This window comes from Pholcus phalangioides, unplaced genomic scaffold (assembly GCF_987345545.1).
Source record: "Pholcus phalangioides strain wild (caught in Gottingen) unplaced genomic scaffold, Ppha-v1.0 ptg000017l_1, whole genome shotgun sequence".
Classification (NCBI taxonomy): Eukaryota; Metazoa; Arthropoda; class Arachnida; order Araneae; family Pholcidae; genus Pholcus; species Pholcus phalangioides.
Window position 1 is genome coordinate 42,163,169 of NW_028301610.1, and position 21,016 is coordinate 42,184,184.

At 33.0% G+C, this 21,016-nt stretch overlaps 1 protein-coding gene across 4 annotated transcripts in view; it reads right to left on the reverse strand.

Annotated features, from left to right (window-relative positions):
- Positions 1–21,016, reverse strand: part of LOC149073476 (uncharacterized) — a 359,737-nt gene that overhangs the window by 72,885 nt on the left and 265,836 nt on the right. The window contains exon 1 of one of the 4 annotated variants that reach the window (XM_089246417.1): positions 10,607–11,080. The exons of 2 other annotated variants lie outside the window; for them this stretch is intronic. In XM_089246417.1, coding sequence (XP_089102543.1) covers positions 10,607–10,846 — 240 coding nt within the window. In that variant the 5' untranslated portion in view covers positions 10,847–11,080. Of the gene's footprint in view, positions 1–10,606; positions 11,081–21,016 lie in introns of those variants that run through there. One more of the 4 variants, XM_089246415.1, reaches the window with a different exon arrangement.

Genomic DNA, 21,016 nt, shown 5'->3' on the forward strand with positions numbered 1-21,016 from the left:
AATGGTGGCTGATAAAAGAGGATAAAAGAGGGTTCTTTTTTTCTCTTTTTTTTCTGATTATTTACAATGCATTAGCGTGTTAATTACTTGTTTGAAATTTATTTCTTTTCATTCGATGCATTAATAGAGGAAATTTAAAAATTTCTATGCGTGCAAAGTTTTTGAGAAAATTTAGATGAATTGAAATTCTACAGTTTTAATAAGTGTCATCTTGAAACGGTTGGCGCAATGGGATACATTAAATTATTGACGATTATGTTTAATATTCGTATATGATCTTTTTACGTAAATTTTGTCTCGAGGAATTTCCAAAAATGCTTGGAATATATCATTACGGCCCCAATTATAATTCAAATTCAACATTGTATGATAGAAATCAAAACAAAAAGAAAGTGTGGCATTTGTTATAGTATATGAATTACGTATAAGACCATTTTGTGGTCCGAAAGGGAGACTTTTTTTTTTGGTTCTGTTTTGTTATCATGGTAATGACATACTTTAAGTTTAAACTATTGTTAGCCGCTAATTGGCCAAGATTGTTTGCATACACAGTTTTGTCTCAAAGAAATATGGCCAATAGTGGAAATCTGCAAGTTTTTGGTTGGAAATATAATGATGGTAATTCCGATCGATATATCTGAGATCGTGAGATACACACTACAGTCATCTTTCCCTACCAGGGCTTATAAGATCTGAAGGCCCTGAAATGATGAGAAAATAGCGTACTTCGCTCCAGTTGTGCATTTGCTAAAGCCTACTTGCAGGCAAGAAATATGCCTCATCCCTAGAATGACAAAATTTCGTCGAGAAAAATTCTGGGTACTAAGCAACAGCGAATATTGTCAGAAAAAAGTCGCCAAATGCAAGTAAAGTTGTCAATTATTCTCGCTGAAAAATCATCAATGGCGAGAAATGAAAAGCTTCTGCAAATTGCATTCGATTGACCCTTTAATTGGCGATCATTAGAATATCCAGAGGAGGAAAAATTTGAGGGATTATATTAAGCAAACGAGGGGTATCCTGAATGCTACATATTATGTGACAAAAAATGTATTGTAAATATTTAAAAAAAATACGGGTGTTGCACTTCAGGGAGAACACACTGTATTTACGTAATTTATATAGATTTGATTAGTTTAAAAATGACATTTATTGTTTGCCAACTTACTTTTCTATTATTGTTGGAGAATGCACAGCTATATGTCTCCTCCACACATGGTATTTCCCTCCAAAATGTCAGAACAGAATTAAAAATCGTTCTTGCTTTTCTCGTCAAGAAATAGGGAGATATGTGTACCTTTTTTAAATTCTATTGATAAGTATAGCAACTTCATGAACATGAATGAATGAACTCCAGAACTTTCTCACTGGACTTATCCCGTTGTCGAGATCTCTTCCAGTCCAGCTTCATGTCAGAGACCGGAACACTTTATTTTGTGTCAAAAAAAAAAACCACACAAAATTTTTACAACATATTTTCCCCGGACAATTGGGTACTGCCGCGATTAACAAATTTTGTGGTGATTACAAATGAGATTGGGTTGGGAGTTGGAGAAAAGTTTCGGGGTCTCGTTAAGACGGATGAATGTACACATATTAGGACGGAGGTATATTTTAAAAGCAATTGGAGTGGTCCCCCATGCCATCTCATCTGTTATCTTAGCAACTTCATGAGCAGCTCACAAGCAAAAATTGGTGGTTTAAGAGTTGGCTCGTAGCATCAATGCCGAAACGATCTCAAAATATACAAATACAAATACAACGCCACAGCATGCAAAATGCTGCACGAGGAGGCTAGGAAAAAGATGGCCACTTATATAATGCCTTTATTTGAAAAATGTAAGAAACTCATGTATTGCTTCAGAGGAACACGATCGAATGAAGGGTCAAAATGTATTTCACGATAAAAAATGTATATATGTAAGACGAATACGTGAGATGGATATTTGCATTTATAGTAATTATTTAAATTATAATCACATAAGGTATGAAAAAATCATGTATGAAAAATCATGTCAGTAAATAAAGATTCAAGAAAGCTTTGTTGAAAAAACGGAAAAGTTTTATAAAAAATCGGGTTGGCCAAAATTACGTTAAAATACCGGATTGCCCACAAAATATGAGTCATATGAGGTCACCCTACTCATACACTGATGGTAAATTTAGATATTTTTTTCTTTTTTCACTCGGTAGCATGTTTACTATGTACGGCCGTGCGCACATGTAGCTAAGAAAGCACATTGGAGATATCACATTGGAAGATTTTTTCCCGCACAGAGTAATTACATCCGATGCATTAACATATCCGTAAGAAACAATCAATTGACATCAAGAATTCATACATTTACTGAATTACATTTACATTATGAAACAGTTCAGTATATTGTATGAAAAACAATCAGTAATTATAAAAATAATTTAATTAAAATTCACAATTTTAAACAATGCATGATGATTGCAGTCGAATTAGGTTAATTCAAATTCCAAAGTCGTTGGGAAAAGTTCAAATTATCCAATTAGTCTATGTTGCATCCGTAACCTGACTACATATTGCAACTTAATCACCAACGTTCACATAGGGTAATAATTATCAATTATTAAAATTTTATCATCAGTTACGAAACAGAGTTTTCCAAATTTTAATTAATAAGTAATCTTAGCTGCTACATTATTCCAATGTTCTGGAATGAGCATCAATGCAGAATTTCTTGACCATGCTCAAAGTCTGATTAACGGAAACAATTCATGAGCATCCGTTACCAAACTGTTTCTCAAATTTCGCTTATCATTCTTATGCCATCACGGTCATATACTTTCACTGACGTTTACAATTTGTACTTTCTGGTACTTTTCATTCTCTTAATGACGGTAAAAAGATTCGGATTTCGAATGGTAGACCTTGATCCATAGGTTGAACAACATAATCGGTATCAAGTGGAACACATTCTCGATGCATTACAGCTGAACAATGAAATATGAAAGTGCATTAAATTATTAAAGAAAGAGTAGAAAAAAAAAAAACCAGAATTTTCACACTTTCATTGTTGCAAATTTGTTGTTTAGAAGCTTTGTCAAATAAAACAAAGTCTGACTTGTAGAATTTTTCCCGAAGTAAATTTGCTCATACAAAAATTATAATTTTTCCCCTCAAACTCCGAATCATCTAAAACATTCGAAAAAAATTTCGAATGAAACAAAAGAAATTTTAATATTAAATTAAATAGAAAACTGAAGGGGAGTTCGAAAAAGCTCAAATTTTCCAAAAATCGAATTAATCAAGTCCTACTTTAATAATATGCCAACACATAGGTATTTCCATACTTTTTGGGAAATTATTTGGCGTGTTGGAGCGAATTTTTTCTGAAGAGGGTTAGAGTGATTTTAAGATGGCTATGGACAAGCATAACGATGGATATTTCGAGTAGAAGAGGTCATGCCAAATGAGCCGTTGAACAGAAAGGATTCCATACAACACATTCAGCTTACGTCAGCTGAATTTTTTCTCCTGTATCATTTGCTATGCTCGGCAAATTTCCTTTTGTGTTGTTTTCTCTCGCCATCTTTCCTCACCCTCTCTACGCAATCACTCACTCACCTTTGGCGTGTATTTTATTTTATTACACGCCAAATATGCTGACGTCGACATTCATCAAATGATGCAGCATTAATGTGAGTTTTTATATTTAGGATTATTTTTCTTTTCAAATCACGCACGCTGATATGCTGAGTTCCTACCAGTTATAATAATCAAATCACATCATATATTAAAATATTTAGATTCCATTTTTTTAAATTTCTTATAACGATGATTTATGGACGAGGTTAGCGTAAATAAATGACACGATTTTAAAAATTCATATTTTCAAACTATTACACATAATACAGTGGAATTTGGTTAATTCGAACTTTTATGAGTTTTCTATCGAATTTAATGTTAAAATTTCTTGTTTAGTTCGAATTTTTTTTTCAAATGTTCGGGATAATTCGAAGTGGGATGAAAAAAAGCTATGGTTTTTTGTATGAGCGTGTTTAGTTTGGAAAAAGTCTATAAGCACTCAGATTTTGTTCTTATCGACCAAGTTGTTATATAACAAATCTTTGAACACCAAAAATACAGAATTTGAAAATTCTGACGTAATTTCAGCACACTATGGATGCAGTTTTTTCGATCTTGATTTCCGGTTCGAACTGCTATTCTGTCTGCTGAGCAATGTGAAAAGAAATGTGGAGCCAGTCTTGAAGATATACCCAGGTTTTATAAGAGACTATTGGTAAAAAATGGGTACTACTTTCTTTGAAAACGGCACACTTTGCATGTGAGAATAGAATTTAATTTGCTTTTTTCGCGTTAGATTTACCTTTTTAACAACTCAATTCGACAACCGGCGGAACTTTATCTAATTTCATAAAAAGCCTATGCGTACTGAATGAGTCCAACAATGAGTCCAGTGCTTGAATGACGAGTGAGCTATTTCAAATAATGAATTGTCAGTATTCTCTTCGTTCCGGAGGTACAAATATGTGTACTTTCATTTTTAACGCAGTTTTTAATGGTTTTTAAATGGTTTTAATGATTCTTTTTTCAAGTTAAGACTTAAGGTACACGTAAGGGTATCCAACTCAAATGGTAATAGTAAAGATATCGACAAAAAATGAATTAATTAATTTTTTCAATTTTTTTTTCTTTTTAAAGGGTATTTTGACATAATAAACACAAATCAATTGAAAAAAAATTTAACTTGCGCTCCTAATCCGCAACCAGTTCACCGTTGTAAACCGTGTGTGTAGACCTGCTGCACTCTGCCGTTGCTGGAGTTGTGACTCGCCTGTAATGTGTTATCCCTTGTGGTGGTGGTCATGTGGAACACATACTGCTGTAATAAACGGCTTGGAAGCATTCTGTTCGTTATTTCCGTATCTTTTCTTTGACTTGTGTATGTCAGCGCCACTTATTGGCTGTTTTTTTGAGTTATTTTTTTTCCTGTCTTAGTGATGCTAACCCTGCAAACCGTTTTTTATTCATGTTATTTTTCCGGTTTTTAAGAAGTTTTAAAGTTTCTACGGACTTTTTTGCCCACCCTATATGTGTAATAGTTTTAAAAATATGAATTTTTAAACTCGTGTCATTCACACACACACACACACACATTTATGCTAAGCCTGTATATTAATCTCCATCTAATGAGCATATCAATAAATGCTTTTGAACATTGACTATAAATTTAAAATAAGTTTATATCTACAAAATTTCTTAAAAATATTTTTCTTCCAAAATAATTTTTTCCTTTTTAAATAACGGGATCCTTCTTCACGTATTCCCAAGAGATATGTATGATCTGGCCAGAGGGAATATGTTAGTATTAGTAGACATCCATGCCCCGAGCCGGGATTTGAGCCCAGACCTGCATGGTCAGAGGCAAGCTCCCTAACTACTCGACTAACGGGTGGGAATTCAATTCTCTGATTTTGTACCAATTTTTATTGATGGAAGAATTTGGGCCATTTTTTCGTGTGAAAAAAGTATTCGATTTTCTATCTCAATTTTATTATCCAAGTCTTTTTTCCCTGATGTTATATCAATAATTTTCATTCAATTTTTTCATCAATTATTTGTTTGGAAATTAATATTTGATTTTTTATCAATTATTTGTTTTGAAATTTTCATTCAATTTTTTTATAAATTTTTTGTTTAAAAATTTCCTTTCGATTTTTTCATCAATTTTTTTTCCATAAAACGTTTCTTTCGATTTTTTCATCAATTTTTTTCCATAAAATGTTTCTTTCGATTTTTCCATGAATGTTTTCCTTTAAAAATTTTCTTACGATTTTTTTCATAAATTTTTGGTTGAAAAATTCCCATTCTAATTGTTTTATATGTTTTTTTAATATTTTTTTAAATTATTTTTTTGTTTTGTTCACAATATTTCCTTCATGTTTTTTATCAATTGTTTTGTTTGAAAAATTTTATTCAATTTTTTTAATCAATTATTTTGTTAAAACATTTTCATTCGATTTCTTATCTGTACTTTCAATGGAAAAATTTTATTCGGTTTTTTATGGATTTCTTTACTAAAAAAATTTATTTTATTTTTCATGAATACATTTACTGAAACATTTATATTCGATATTTTTTAATACAAAAATGGTAAAATTTTTTTTGTGGAATATCGATTTCAATAGATTTTGAATTTTTCTCATTTTTAAATATTATGTACGGTCAACAAATCAAAATGATGCCATGCGTACAGTATTACTGTATTTCACCAATGTGAATATATACAGGGTGTCCAGTAAGTACTAATGCCGCTATTATCTCATCAACCGTTCGTCATAAAGGTATAGTTTCAATTTAAAACATGCTCAAAAGGCTTTCAAAAATTACCCTGTACCAGTTTTGAGAGTAAAAATACAGTGTGTAACAAAATTTTAAAAAATCTAAATTTTTATACGGTCCCCCTGTCTTTTAACTGGAAGTTAAAAGTTGGTACCCTGTCTCTTCTGAGCCCGACAATAAAATCCCATGTTTTAAACTGTAGTATTCGCTGAGATATTCGAATTCAAAAATCGGAGAAAAGTTGAGAAAGGACAGCATGAATGAAGTAAAGGAGCGTTGTCCGTTAGCTTTTGCTGTCATAACTTCTCTCAGATTTTTGAACATAAATATCTCAGTAAGTATTACACTTAGAAACATGAATTTTTTTTTGTTGGCTTCAGGAGATTTAGGGCAACAACTTTGTAGTTGGAAGTTAGATTACAAGAGGAACGTATAAAAATTTTGATTTTTCTATTTTGTGAAACACTGTATTTTCACTCTCAATACTGGCACAGGGTAATATTTGAACGCTTTTTGTGCATTTTTTTAAATTGGAATCATACCTGTATGACGGACGATTGATGAGATAAAGGCCGCATTAGCACTTACAGGACACCCTGTATTCATTAGTTAACGTAGTCTTTCCACATTTCACTAGTATTTTGACAGGCAAATTAACTGCGATCATGAAAATGTGGAAAAGAATGAGCAAAATTAGTTATTCAAAACAGACATGAAATCGATTAAAATAATATAAATTAAAATGTAATAAAAATTTGATAGAGTGTGAGTGAATATTTATATATTATTTATTATCTTAAATTTTCTTCAGAAAATTGTTTGTTTTTTCAAAATAAATTTAAATTCTGCAAATATTCTCGTAAACTTTAGATAAAAGAAAAAATAAAATGTGGAATCAATTACAGTAATACAAATGAGATAAAAATCAATTTTAAAATCAAGAAGTTTAGGTTATTAAGAAGATTAAAAGTGAAAATATAAAAAGTAAAATCTGGTAATAAAAGTAAATTTATATGTGATTTATTATCTTAAATTTGTTTTTAAAATAAAAATTGTTCTCTATAATTAAAATAGTTTTGATTTTTTGGAAGTATTCTCTTGTAGATACTAGATTGAAGAAGAAACACGAAGCCATGAAACATCAATTATAATAATACAAATTAAAATTCGGTAGAGATTTAATAGAGTGAGTAAATTTATATATTTGTGACTAGCTATAATACATGGCGCTGCCCGGGTTTTTATCAATGAGGCTCAAGTTATCCATCTGCCTGTTTCTGCTTCAAAAAATGCTTAGTTAAAGGTGTGAAATTTCTTTGATGTACTTTATGGGCTCATAATTAATTTTAAAACAATCTAAACTATATGAATTTATGCAGTTGAATATTAAAAGACAATACGGAGACATTAATTTTCATGCTTAAGAAGATATAAATAAAAAGTTGAAATCAATGTTATTGCATGGATATCCAACTCAAAATTAGGTCCGGCTAATTACTTCATATTTAATTTTCTGGGCTTCTTATACCTCAAAGCGAACTCTCCAAAAATTGAGAATTCAATAGAATTTTTAAAATTATTGATGTGGCAGGAACCCCCCCCCCCCCACTGAATTTCCGCATTTCTACAGTAAAATCGGCAATTTTAACACTGCTTTCTATGGGGATCATTCTTTTACTGACCCTCAAAGTGATGCTTATGATGATTCTGACGACTATTGAAAAAGTGGCAAACCATTATTAAGGCATAAACTATTGTAAATATATACTGGCAGTATTGAAGAAGTGACAAACCATTGTAAAGGCATATACACGTCTGAAACGCATTGCTAGGAAACCACGGTAACCAAAGTAAACGTTCCGAAAGTGATTGTTGAGGCCAAGAAACCATTGTTGCCCGACAGTTTTTTTGCCCATTTCGGGCACTTGCCCAGGTCTGACAAACTTTTGAAGTAACCTATCGTTCAAGTCGGGTCCCATTTGGTATATATGCAAAATTTGGTGACTATCGATCTAAAATTGTAGATTTGTATAGAGAACAAACATACATACAGACAGAAAATCAATTTTATATATATAGCTTTATTATCCAAATTTTTTTAGAAAATTTATTCTTGTCTACTAATTAGAATAAATTTTAATCTTGGAAATATTCTTTTAGAATTTAGATAATAGGAGAAGATATGAAATCAATTATAGCACCACAAATTAAAAACATCAATTTTATAGAATTAAAAGTATAATTACAAAAAGTAAATTTAAAGATTTATATCTTAATTTTTTGAGGAAATTAATTTTCAATAATCAAATTAAACTTAAATTTTGGAAATATTCTTGTAGATATTCGGCTAAAGAAGAAAAACGTAGCAGCGAAATAGATTACAATAATACAAACTGAAATGTGACATTTTTGTCGAATGATTAAAACTTTATAAACTTATTATCTTGTATTTTGATTGGAAAATTGTGCTTTATAAAAAAATTAAATTTAAATTTGGGAAATGTTCTCGTAGATTTTAAATGAAAGAAGAAGAAATGGAATCAATTACAGTATGAGAAATGGGACTAAAATTTACTATGTTGAACGAATAACTTGCTTATTTAATAATATACGATTTACTACTTTTATAATTTTCTTTAGAAAATTCAATTTATTTCTATAATTAAAATTACTTCAAATTTCGGAAGTATTCTTGCACATATTAAATTAAAAAAAAAACAAACGAAGCCATGAAATAGATTAGAAAAATATAAATTAAAATAAGACAATCATTTTAAATACAGAGAGTAAAACTCCATATACAAGTAACTTATTATCTTCAGCTTTGATTAGAAAACCATGTTTTCAGTAATTAAAATTAACTTAAATTTTTTAAATGCATATTCTCGAACATTTTAGATGAAAGAAGTAAAAAGCCATGAATTTAATTACACTAACACCAATTAAAACGAGATGAGAAATTTATATAGGATGTATTATTTTAAGTTATTAATATTTTCATCATGATTTTTCTTTTGAATATCGATTTTTTGAAAGTTAAAGTAATTTTTAATTCTAGCAATGTTATTCTTAAGATAGATTTAAGATAAACAAGGTCATAAAATCGATCGCAAATGATACGAATTAAAATTAAAAAAAACATTTAATATAAAACTTATTGTTTTAAACTTGGATTAGAAATTTGATGTATTCACCGAATTCAGATTTACATTGATTTTTACAATTTTTTTCTTTCATTTCCCTCTTCTGGTCCTTCAGTTTAGACACATCAATGAAAAAAGATACGTGAAAAAACCTCCCTGTATTTTTTTCTGGACTTGCCCATGTCCATGGAAACAACATTAAAAATATTTAATTAAATATTTAATAAAAAATATTAAATTTTATTTTTTCTTAAAAACAGGTAAATTGATAGCACGTGTTGAAATGATTGAAATTTTCGTTTCGTGAATTCAGTTTGAAATTTCACACCTTTCGGGGAAAAAAAATCAAGTGTTTTCATGAACAAAAAATATTTTTTTCTCATTAATGAAACCGATGTTTCTCCATTGGGAACATTGGCCGTTAAAAGGTTAAATAAATTAATGTAAAATTAAATTCTCGTTGATAAGAGAGTATATGGAAGAGCAAAAACAAGGCCCTTTATCATTCATTTCGTAGGTTAAAATAAAAATAAAGTAAAATATGTTCATATAAAGTATAATTTATTCTCTTCAGTTTTGATAATAGAAAACCACGTTTCCACTAATTAAGACGAATTTAAAATTTTGAAAAACACATTTTAGATGAAAGAAGAAAAACGAAGCCATGAATCCAATTACTTTAATACCAGTTAAAACGAGATGAGAAATTTATATAGGATTTATTATTTTAATCTATAAATTTTAATCATGATTTTTCTTTCGAAAATCGATTTTTTTTCCCAAAGTTAAAATAAATTTTAATTCTGGAAATTTTATGCTTGTGGAGATTAGATTAAAAATAAAGATTGTCATTAAATCGATTACAAATAATACGAATTAAAATTCAAAAACCATTTAATACAACATTTATTGTTTTTATTTCGGATTAGAAAATTGATGGATTTAAATGAAAATCAAAGTAAAATCAAATTCTTGTAGATAAGAGATAATACTGAAGAGCAAAAACGATGCCATTTACGATTTAGTAGGTTAAAATGAAAATAAAAATAAAATACAGTTATAAACGAGCGGAGAAATTCGATAAAACCCGGTGCATAATTGATAGCACAAAACGAAGCTTGTCACTTACGTTATCTTGAGTTAGCGCTAATATTCGTTGCTTGTTTTCTCGTTTCCACTCCAACTGATCAGGCTCAGGGGTAGGTGGCAGACAAACTGCAAGAACCAGAGGTGCGCCATGCTGCTTGGTGCTGTTTAACACGGTTGTTGTCCCGCTTTCGGATTGGCTTTTTTCTGGGATTCCTTTCGAAACGACTAGTCCCAACGACGACGATAGAAGCAGGCAAACGACCAGATGAAACAACATCATCTCGATACGATTCGAACGTCTTATTCACCGGCGGGTTATTATATGTGAGGGATTTTTACGTGTGTATATCTCTTCGTCGGAGGGGACCCCCGAGCAGCTCACACGAACGAGAATTGCTGGTAAAGTAATCGTTCGAGAGAGTTTTTAGGATAATATATATAAGAGGCTGTGTTTTTTTATTTCGGGGTCTCCTAAAAGCGTAGGTCTGCACGTCCGCATCCGTTCTGTGGGAGTAACGGGAAAAGACATGGCGAGAGGGTGAATTTGGATGCTGCCTGCGTGTAGAGAAGGTGGAAGATGCGCGGATCGATAAGCATGAGAGAGAGAACTTCCAACAGCCAGTTCCATGCTCCACCCGAACCTTAAGCTTCTTTTCCTCCCAATGCCATTCAAATCCACCTTTCAAAGAAAAAAAAAAAAACTACACTCTTCGGCCTTTTTCATTTGTTCATCTCTGCTTAAAATTTAAGCATTTGATGACTTCTCTCTTTTCTCTCTCTTCTACCATCTTTAACTCTTTAATTGGCAAGCATTGAAATACCCAGAGGAGAAAAATTTTAAGGGATTATGTATATTAAGGTATCTCCAACTACCTTTCTTGTCATTTTTCTATTAAATGGTACTAGAGTGAATATTTAATAACATTTTTCCTTAGGAAGTGTCTCAAAATGGTGAGAACAATAGTACATTTCGTACTACCTTATGTCGTTTTCTGTGGAAAAGTCATTTTTATGTCAAATTTTGAGCATAGTTCGTATGATATTCAAAACAGGATTGCAAGAAATTTCTATGAATGGAATTTTTTTTTCTGAAATAGATTTAACTAATAATGATGCAGGTTTGGTACCAAAATTTAAATGATCGTATGGTATGCTCATAGGTTACATTCAAATCTGTTGATGTACGTATGAATGTTTTGAAATTACATTCTACATATCCTCTCTGTATAAAACTCTATAATTAGACTAATGCAAAACAGACCTTAGATATCAGAGGTCTTTAAACTTTTTCTAATTGCGAGCACTGCTTGTACCCATCATCTGAAAAAGAGCACCCTTACGGCTAGTTTGACGTGTGAATGAATCGAATCAGGATGATTTGAATCCTCTAATGCAATTTGCACAAGGTGTTTAGTTCTAACGTTGATCAATTGGATCGTGAGCACAAAATTGGATATGAGCATCGAGCACTCTGGGTGCTTGAGAGAGCACCATGGTTTTCACGATCATGCCTGATTTAGATTTTGATAGAAAACCTTAACAATACATGGCAAAATGTTATATCAAAATTTTGTATAATGATGCAATTAATAGATTTTAGAAACCATGTTTCAAACTCAAGTAAAATTTAAAAAATGGCGTTCTCCGTAAAACACTCTTAAAGTCTTTATTCACGGATTTACTTGTATGTAAAAACGCAACGCTAAAGTGGACGTAACTTCGGTTTTAAGCATCGGTATGATATATAAACAAAACAAGGCTTGTTCTGGAATCAAAAGAAATAGGGCTTTCATAAAAAAATCGGAATTTTTTTCAAAATTACATTTTCAACGTTGTTGGATACCTTGCTTAAGCCATACATGTTCAACCCATTGCCCGTGGGAAAAAAATTTGATGATTTTTATAACAATTAATTAAATCATTGGTTTTATTGAACAGTGGTTATCTCATGTTGCTGTATAAAAATTTATAATAAATTGAGAAATCATGAAAAATTTTATTCAATTGTGATCTGCGACTGATTATCAAACCACTCAATTGGTCCACGTTGCATTTTGGCACATTTTCAGATCATTTAAAATAGCTCGTGGCATATTTCCAGACCAATTAAGATGTCCGCGGCACATTTAAAGATTTATAAGTGACCCACGATGCATTCCCCATATCACTTGAACGACCCGTGGCACGCTTCCAGATCAGTTGCATGGCCCGCGGCTCATTTCAAAACCAATAAAGTGGCTCGTCCTCTCAAAAAGGTTGAGCACCGTTGTATTAAGCGAATGAGGTACTCTGTGAATGCTATTACATGGCAAAAAAAAATTATTGTCAATATTTTAAAAGTAATATGGATGTTGCACTGTACAGTAACAAGCCCTTATGCTACCCCGAGTTGCGTGATTTCGGAGTTATGTGATTTTCAATTACAGTAATTTGCAATTCATGAAAATTGAGTTCTTGATTCCGCAAACAAGCAGTCCATTTCTTTCTATGGGCCAAGGCGTTGCAATGTTTATCGAAACATTCAAAGCGTTTAATACATGACTTTCAACAGCTTTGCACAGATTTTAGTGGAATATAGTCTTTTTTACTGTGCTGGATTGCAGTTACGGTGAAAGTTGGATTTTATGAAGCCATAGAAGTGTACTATACCATTATAGTCATAGAGGGCGCAGTAGCCCAGGTCGATAAGATACTCGCCTTAAGTACCAAAGGATGTTTAGAGGTGTCGCGAGTTCAATACCCGGTTCGTCCGTGTCAGAAACTTTCCTGACACAGGGGTATAAAAGAAATGGCGACAGACCGCAGAAAAAGATTGCTACCGCAGGGAACCCCACACTCAGAGATTAACGCGCCAACCTCTCGGTGAGTATGCAAAAAGGCTGCCTTTCGGAATTGGCAATAAATTGTAGGTCCTGATCTAATTAGCCCTCGTGTGCAGAAAATGACCGAGGTGCGACAAAAATGATCAACAGGTGTTCTTCCAAAAAAATTTGTTCCCAATTAACTCTAGTACTTATATGTATTTCTATGGAAAAGTGAACCCCGACTTACGCGGTTGTCGTCGGTCCCGCCTATCACGTAACTTCGGGGTATCTCTGTATTTATATTATTTACAGAGATTTGAATAGTATAAAAATGACAGTCATTGTTTGCCAACTTAGTTTTCTATCATTGTTGAAGCACGCACAGCAATATTTCTCTTTCACACATGATATTCCCGTTCAAAATTCAAGAGTCGAAAAATCGTTCTAGCTTGGCTTGTCAAGAAATAGAAGACGTGTACTTTTGAGCTGTTCTCCTGGTAATTATAGAAACTGTATAGGTAAAAATCGAAAGTCTAGGAGTTGCTTAGAGTCATCAATGCCGAAAACGGGCTCAAAATATACAATATCTTTTTTTCAAAAATATAAGGTATTAATATGTTGCTTTAGATTAGAGCATAGTTTCCTAAACTTTTTGTTCCATCGCCCCTTCTTCTCAAATGCTTTTCTCTCATCGCCCCTCCAAAACTGAGAAGAACTCATAGGGTCCCATGTTATACTCGTAGCTTCTATGGCGCCCCGCCTGGACTGTTCCATCTCCCCCCAAGGGAAGATATTGCCACTCTAGAAAATCGTCGAGCAGAAGAGCTCTATGTGACCTCGCGTTATCGTCCATTAAAATGAACTCAGGGCCAACTGCACTCCTGAAAAGGCGAACATAGGGCTCCAAGACCTCATCCCTATACCTCACACCAGTCACAGTGAATCTTTCAAAGACATGGAGAGGTGTGCGGCCATACAACATGATGCCTGCCCAGACCATTAAACCTCCTCCGCCATAATGGTCGATTTCGCGGACATTGGAGGGTAGGTAGCGGGTCCCTGGTTCTCTCTATATGGACGTACAGCCAGAATCGTTGTTTAGGCTGAACCGGGACTCATCAGTGAAGAGAACGGTCGCCCATTGATCCATACTCCAATCTCTATGCTCTCTGCACCATGATAAACGGATTCTTCTGTCCGTAGAAGTGAGCGGGACGCAAACAGCAGGTCTTCTTGCAAACAACCCTCTCTCATGAAGTCTTTTGGAAACAGTTACCCTTGATACACGGGTTCCTGTGGCTGCATACAAGTCACGAGAGAGCTGAGAAGCTGTAGCACTCCTGTTACGCCTCGCTATAATCGACAAATGGCGATTTTCTCTGGCCGTCGTGGCTCTTGGACGACCTTGCCCAGGCTTTCTCTCGATGGATCCGGTATCCTGGAACTGCTTCCATAAGTTACACACGACGCTGGGCGTTAAATTGAACTCTCTACAAATCTGGACTTGAGATTGGCCTGCTTCTAGCCTCCCCATTCCGTCATCTAAACGTTGGTGGTTACTCATTTTTACTGTTAAAATTTGAAATTAACCGATTGCTGCAAAATAACACCAAGAAATTCGCCGAGGTGTGCTAGCGAACGAAATGCGTCTTAAATTACGCGCGCTTATAAAGCCTGTTTCTCTACTGGTTCTGCCTACACACACGTGTACGCTTACGTATTTGACGTACAAGATTTGCATTTTTGTCTAGAGGCAGTGGTTTTACATTCAGTTCAGTTCTTTTCATGAAATTCGATAAAATATGCAAATTCTCTTAATTTATTTCACCAGTGTATGAAAAAGGCATTTTTTATGTCAAATTTAAAGTAAAATTCATTGCAAACACTGTTGCAAAAAATTATATGAATGAAATTTTTTTTTTACAGTAGACTTAACAAGTAATGATGTAGATTTGGTATTAAAATTCAAAGGATTGTATAGTATGCTCAAAATCTGTTGATGTACGTTTGAACTTTTTGAAATTTCATTGTGCATATCGTGTATAAAGCACTGTAGTTAAACAAGTGCATGTGATAGACCTTAGATTCTGGTACAATATTAAAACGTTAACAATATATGGCAGAATATCATATTAAAATTTCGTAATGGTACAATCAATAGATTTCAGAAAATCATGTTTCGAAATCAAGCAAAATTCCAAAAAATTAGCATTCTTCGTGAAACACATTTAAAGTTTTAGTTCAGTGATTAGTTGAATGTAAAAAAGCAAACTAAAGTTGACGTATCTTCGGTTCTAAGCGTCATATAAACAAAACCAGCCTGTTTTGGAATCACAAAAAATAGGGCTTCCATTGGAAAAAAAAAATTTCCCAAAAAATGACGTTTTAAACTTAATCGGATACCTCAAGCAGCATATAGCCGAAATCACTAAACCCCTCATTCAAAATGCCATACCTGTTTTGAAGAAGTAGTCTTTCTTCCGATTTTCAACAGGTGCAAACTGAAGGTGTAGAGAAAGGTGTTCCATTGTGAAATAAGCGTTATAAAATTTCCTGGCTTGTCAATGTTATAATAAGAGACTTTTAAGAAAGCGAAATATCTCGTCAATGCCGCTGAAAGAGTTATGAAACCTCTTTGAAGGGACACATCCCCTTAAGCCAAATTCGTTTCTGTGGTCGAAACTTTAATTCACCCTCTATCAGAAGTCATATCTCTGAAGAGTCTAATTTTGAAAAACGGAAACTGAATATTCATTATGTTTTAGTTAGGCCATAGGTCTCAAACGAATTTTTATATGCAGCATTAGATTTAGTATACCAGACATAGGCCGTAACCAATTATACTCTACGCATATGCGGCCGTATTCTGTGAACGAAAGCAACTTGCCTAACAAAAGGTCTTGTTGTCGAGGCTTCACATCGACAGTAGTAGAAATAATTCAAATTTTGGAATTAATTATCATTTTTATGTTCGAAATTAGATGTTATTAGGCCGTATCCCGGATATAAACTTTCGAGGACTATCTTACGCACGGGACGTCGTGTCGGTTTGTGACCCTTGTGTTATGCTGTAACCAGGTTGCAAATGAACTACGATAAATTATGTTATGTTAAATGTGGTTATTATATATATCATAACCGGTTATCATGCGCACTTACCACGAATTTTAGTAAGTTTGATAAATTTACCTAAATTTATCACTTTTGTTGGCGATTATGCATACCCAAGCGTCGTTGGTAAATTTGACAAATTTTCCTTGGTTAATAACTTTTACCGGCTATTATACATAATACCCAAGCGTCGCATCGATGTGTACGTGACTAATCGTAATATATAAATGATAATTCATACATGTGTTGTACCATTATATAGGAGTACGATCATAAAATTTGTTATCATTATATCGGGGGTCCGATTATATTCATCACGCATAATAGACTCATTTGGAATTTTTTTTCATATTTAACAGATTCACCAATTACTCTAGGGTATTAAGCATAATAACTGATGAAGGCAATAAATTTCAAGTATTTATAAAATTTACGAACGACACTTGGTTATTATACATAATCGCCGGTAAAAGTGGTGATGTTTTCAGTAATTATCAAATTTACCAACGACGCTTGTGCATTAGGCATAATCTCAGGGAAAAAGTGATAATTTTTTTTAGTATTTATGTAATTTACGAACGACTTTTGGGTATTATGGATATTCGAAGGTAAAAGTCACGGTCTAAATTCCTAATTCCCGTAATTTGATGAATAAAAATAACTATGATTACTCTGAAATTCATGTGATGTCCTTCAAATAAGTATCGGTCCTCAAGAAATTTCAGTAACGAAATATAATGTAAACGGTAATCGATTGCGGCTTCAAAGATTGAATCGTTTACCGTGAATGTTTTTCCTGGAAATTTCAGAAAAACGCATCGGTGAAAAAGCTACTAAATTCTATATTTCACCATATTTATGGAAACAATATCCTATCGGGAGTCACGAAAAAAGATCTAATGTGCAGTAAAAACAACCATGACAGAGAGAAGGTGAGGATAGTACTTTATGGAAATTTTCATTTATGGCTGTGAGTTAGACCGTAACATTGTATCGATCCAAGTATATCGTACAGTGAAGATTGATCCATATCTTCGATGTAGATTTTATTTTTGGCTTTTTGGTGAAAATCATTAAAATGTCATCAGCGTGGGGTTTCTTGAGGGTATCAAGAGAGAATGAGTTCTACTGCGTTAAGGTTTATTCATACGATGAATGCCAATCAGATAGTGTATCTCTAAAGTTGTATGATAACAACTATTTGTTATCATACAAAAAAAGTATGAGTGGTTTGAAAATTTTCGAAATCAAAAATTGGAAAGTTTTAGCGGATTATAAATACGGCTTAAAAAAACCTTAAAATGTTTTTCGATCCGCGAGAAATTGGCAGTGAAGAATTAAATTCTAGTTCGTGGACAAAACGTTTGATTGAGTACAATATAGTACGGTAGAACACGGATTATCCGAATACCGATCAACCGAAACATCAGTTGACCGGAAGCGTTCCAGTCGGCTAATTCTAATTTGCGTGCCATGAAGTTCTGCTAGCAGCCGATAGAGGCCGCTAGTGCTTCTCCCCCTCCCTTACTTATAAGACGTGTGATACAAAATATACCTATACAGTTTTGTGTTTAATATCACTGCTTCTTTGTTTCATATTGCTCCTATGACACTGGTACAATCCATGAATGATAGGTTATCCGAATACAACCCAGTCCCCAATTGTTTCGGATAATCAATGCTCTACTGTACTCAATTGTGCAGATATTTGAATTGGTAAAATAATTAGTTTTACATTAAGGAATCCGACTACCTTTCTTATAAAATGATACTAGAGTGAACGTTAATAATATTTTTAGACAGAACGTGTCTCAAAAGGGTGAAAACAGTAATAGGTTTTTTTGGGACGACCTATATAATTTTTTATGAAAAAGTAATTTTTATGTGAAATTTTAAGCGAAATTCATCTAATATTCGAAACATTATTGCAAAAAATTCTATGAATGAAGTTTTTTTTTTGAAGTAGATTCAGCTAATAATGATGCAGCTTTATTACCGAAATTTAAAGGATTGTATGGTATGCTCATAGGTTACATCCAAATCTGTTGATGTACGTATGAATTTTTTGAAATTTCATTGTACATATCTTGTATATAAAACACTGTAATTAGACAAATACACGTGATAGACCTTACACTTAGGTTTTCATCACTCTAATAATATATGACAAAATATCATATTAAATTTTCTAATGATACAATCAACAGATTATTAGTAATCGTGTTTCAAACTCAATCGGAACGTCAAAAGTAGCATTCTTCGTGAAACACGTTTAAAGGTTTTATTCACAGATTTACTTGGTGTCAAAACGCAACATTGAATTGGGAATAACGTCTTTGTGTTCTAAGCATCAGACAGGGTGGTTATAATAAACTGACACTACTCAGACATATCTAGCGCCCATTTAGATGGAGGTATTTTTGATGAAACTCGGTATATAGGATATATGGACCAAGTACAAAAGATTAAATAAAAAAAATACTTCAATTTTTGACCACCGGGTGAAAAGTGGCACTTTTCATTGCAGTTATTCTATGGTTCAAATAACATCCACCAAGTTTCAATGAAATGCGTCCACCACAACGGGTGCTACATAGGTTGGAGTAGGGTCAGTTGAATTATACTGACCCTTTTCAGCTTAATTATAGTGGTGGACGCATTTCATTGAAACTTGGTTTATACGTTATTTGGACCATGGGGAAAAAATAACTGCGATAAAAAACGCCACTTTTTCACTTGGTGGTGAAAAATTGAACTATTCTTTTATTGAATCTTTCTTTTCCCCATGGTCCATATATACTATATGCCAAGTTTCATTAAAATACTTCCATCAGAATGGGCACTACATATGTCGGAGTAGTGTCAGTTTATTTGCAACCACCCTGTATAAACAAAATAAGGCCTGTTTTAGAATTACAAGAAATTGGGCTTTCATATAACAGTTTAAAACAAATCGATATATTCCCCCAAAGTGACGTTTTTAAATGTAGTCGGATACTTTAATGAATGTTTATCAGTATTTTATAAATATAGCTGAACATTTTACGTAATGAAATAATTAATTTAGATTAATTCATTTTTCACACAAAGTGGTTATTACAAACACAATTCTACAGCTTTTGAGAATGGAAATGACATAAAAACACAACTGTACAAATCACTCCGGCTTTTATAGCCATCAATGATTATTAATCTAAGTGTTAATGAGAATAGTCTTTAAAATCTAAGTCACGATAAAATATTAAAAAATTTCCATTTGGTATAAATGTCGTTGGTGTTGATTAACACAGAATATGATTATTTCATTAATGGACATTAAATCAAGCCGAAGTGTCACATGTACCATGCCAGAATGAACAACTTATATAAACTAACTAATACTACCAACCGAAATGATCCTCGATTTGGTCATTATCGGTTTTCTAGAATTATCGAACTTATCGATTTTAGATAACTGGCATAAATTCATGTTTAACTGTCTCATTAAATCAAAAATATCGCGTAAGAGACAGTCGAGTTTTATGGCATCGGAACCTCTCGCTACATACACAATAAGTATGTATATTTTCCAGCTTAAACAGCATACATAGGCCATGTTTGTGCTATTTTAGCCAGTATATTACGCGATGGCTGATAATATTTCTTGTCAAATAGTATAGCGAGGTATTATCCAGCTATTTAACAGAAAAGTTGCCGAAAATGGAGTGCAAGTTGGAAGTCAAGCTCATGGTGGTTGTCAGATTTAATATCGATGCCTATTCTCCAACCACGAAATAAATCACTATTAAATGAGGAGATTAAGTAGGAGAACTGATTTAATTTATGGATGGAGAGGTTGTTTCCTCTCTCCCACACACCATATTAAATAGATAGGGAGAGACGAGAGATGCTTGAAATAGATTGTCGGCATATACGTTCAACTATAAAGTGTAAAGAGAGAGGGAGAGAAGGTGAAATGGCACTAAAACGCCACACACACATGCACCGGTACTCAATTAATTAACCAATAGATTGTCCAAACTAGATTTACTGTATCAAGGAGCGAGTGTCTTGCAGAACCAATATAGATGCAGTAAATTCCGGCTATAATGTGAAGACGCTTAGTTACTTTAGAAATTGTTTCGCCCACCTTGATTCCTATCTACGGTATATGAATAGCTTAAAGCAGTGGTTCCCAACCTTTTTAGGCACGCCCTTTCTCAGTGAAACTTCATAGTTCCATAAAGTTGTAAAAACCATTCTTTCTTGTTTTGCATCCTTAAATCTTGTAACCCGGGAACTTCGCCCCTCCAGTTCTGTCACCTCCCCAATACTTGCAATTTCTGTTATTCAAAACGCAAAACCCCTATTCACGTTAAGGAAGCCAAAAAGTTCATTTACTTAGTCAAAAGCTATTATTAAATGAGCTATTATTAAATGAGCTATTATTAAACAAGCTCCGATCTTGGAGAGACTTCAGAGGGCCCGTGAGCTTGTATGATAAAATAATTAACTAATTTTTCTATTGCTATACACCGAATATTATTTTATATAGG